The sequence below is a fragment of the Eimeria mitis genome, genomic scaffold, assembly GCF_000499745.2.
Source record: "Eimeria mitis Houghton genomic scaffold, Emh_scaff8126, whole genome shotgun sequence".
NCBI lineage: Eukaryota > Apicomplexa > Conoidasida > Eucoccidiorida > Eimeriidae > Eimeria > Eimeria mitis.
The window spans coordinates 1-1,991 of NW_024016250.1; the positions used below are offsets into that span (position 1 = coordinate 1).

Here is a 1,991-nt window from a genome sequence, read left to right on the forward strand (position 1 = left end):
ACAGATATGCTGGCTGCTGCAGTTGAATCTGGTGTAGATGGTTTATCTTTATTATATGAACTATCAAGAAAACATGGATTGCTGCTAGCAGCAGAAACTCAGCATGTAGATACACCGCAAGTGAGCTGTATGGAGGATCTATCTATATTAAACCGTATAGATTCAGTTTTATCTTCTTCTTTATCTTCACATATGGGTACATTAACATTTTTTCATAATAGATTTTCTCATAAAATAAAAGAAACAGAACAAGAGCTACAGCTTTTGCCTGAGTTTAGGGGGATACAGGACGGGCAGCAGCTTGCTGCTGCAGCAGCAGATGTATTGATTATAGAAGCAGCAAACGAAGCAATTGAGGGGGGCCGTCGTTCTATACTACATTTGGCCTCAAGCACAAACGCTGTTGCTATGTTAGACTTTATGCGGCAGCAGAATTTCTTATATAAATATATGCGTGATGTATATGAAATACAGAAAGCTATATGCAAAGCAGAAACACAGCGACTGCAGCAGCAACAGCAGCAGCAGCAGCAGCAGCAGCAGGAGCAGCAGCAGCAGGAAGATATTAATATATTAAAAAATATAAAAGAAGCAGAGCAGCTGCTGCAGGAGGCTGAGAGGTATCTTAAACTCTATCACCAAGCTATAGATGAAATGNAGAAGCAGAGCAGCTGCTGCAGGAGGCTGAGAGGTATCTTAAACTCTATCACCAAGCTATAGATGAAATGCATAAGAAAGCAAACGTAACAGAAGCAAAATCAATACAAAACCAAGCAAAAGATATAGGAGAGAGAGTGCAGCAGCTGCTGGGGGATGTGGGGGCCCGTATAGGGTTTGTACCCGGGCCAGCAACAGCAGCAGCACTAGCTAAGCCTGCTTTAAAGCCACCAGAAGCACCACCACCACCAGCAGCAGCAGCAGCAGCAGCAGCAGCAGCAGCAGCAGCAGAAGAAGATCCAGAGGTACGTAAAGTAATGAAAGAGCTTGCTTCTCGTGCATGTCAGGATGCAGCAGCAGCAACAAGAAGAGCAGCAGATATTCAACAAAGAATGCATGCAAAACAAGATATGCATGCATCAAGTATACAGCAGCAGCAGCAGCAGCAGCAGCAGCAACAGCAGCAGATAGATTCCGTAAGAATGCATGCAACAAACCCCAAAATACGTCAGGAGATAGAGGATGCACTGCAGCAAATACAGAGAAAGGCTAAGGTTGCCTTTAATCAGGCTTTTAGTGCTTCTGTTTCACAAACAGACAGCAGCAACGAGGGGGGGGGCCCCACACCAACAGTAGCATTGATCGCCAGAAACGCAGCAGTAGAAGCAGAGATGCTGCTGGGTGAGGCAGAGCTGCTGTGGCTAAAGTGGCAGCTGCTAGAGGCCCTAGAAGATGATATAGGTTTGAGTGTACGTGTAGCTAGGAGAGCAGCAGCAGCACAGGAGCAGTGCGAGCAGCTCATGCAACAGCAGCANTGAGTGTACGTGTAGCTAGGAGAGCAGCAGCAGCACAGGAGCAGTGCGAGCAGCTCATGCAACAGCAGCAACAGCAGCAGCAGCAGCAGCAGCAGCAGCAGCAGCAGCAGCAGCAGCAGCAGCGGGAGCAGTTGCCGCCAGAGATGAATCCTCATAGAGACAAACAGTTTGAAACGCTGCTGCAGCGGCTCAACGCACACATGGAGAAAATAGCGCAGCAGCAGAATGTTGCTGATCTAGCAGCAACAGCAGCAGCAATGAAGGGTACTGCTGTGGGGCTTTGTACGCGAGTGCAAGAATACAAACGCATGCATGCAGCAAAGCGTCACGAATAGTTAATATATATTATTTTTTATTTATACACCAACAACAATACTCTTGGTGGAGAAGGTATAACACAGAAAAAAAAAAAACAAAACAAAACAGAGACAGAGACAGAAACGCTAAGATGAGGGAGAGAGACAAAGAGATAAGGGATAGGAGACAAGCCCCTATACATATACATATATATATATATAT

The 1,991-nt window shown here is 45.8% G+C and overlaps 1 protein-coding gene across 1 annotated transcript; it reads left to right on the forward strand.

The window, feature by feature from the left end:
- Positions 1-725: 725 nt before the first annotated feature.
- Positions 726-1,807, forward strand: EMH_0093850 (uncharacterized protein; the record flags this gene model as incomplete). Its single annotated transcript, XM_038023130.1, is given in 3 exon segments — positions 726-1,133; positions 1,421-1,469; positions 1,473-1,807. Coding segments are annotated over 3 exon segments (792 nt in total).
- Between the last annotated feature and the right edge of the window lie 184 nt (positions 1,808-1,991).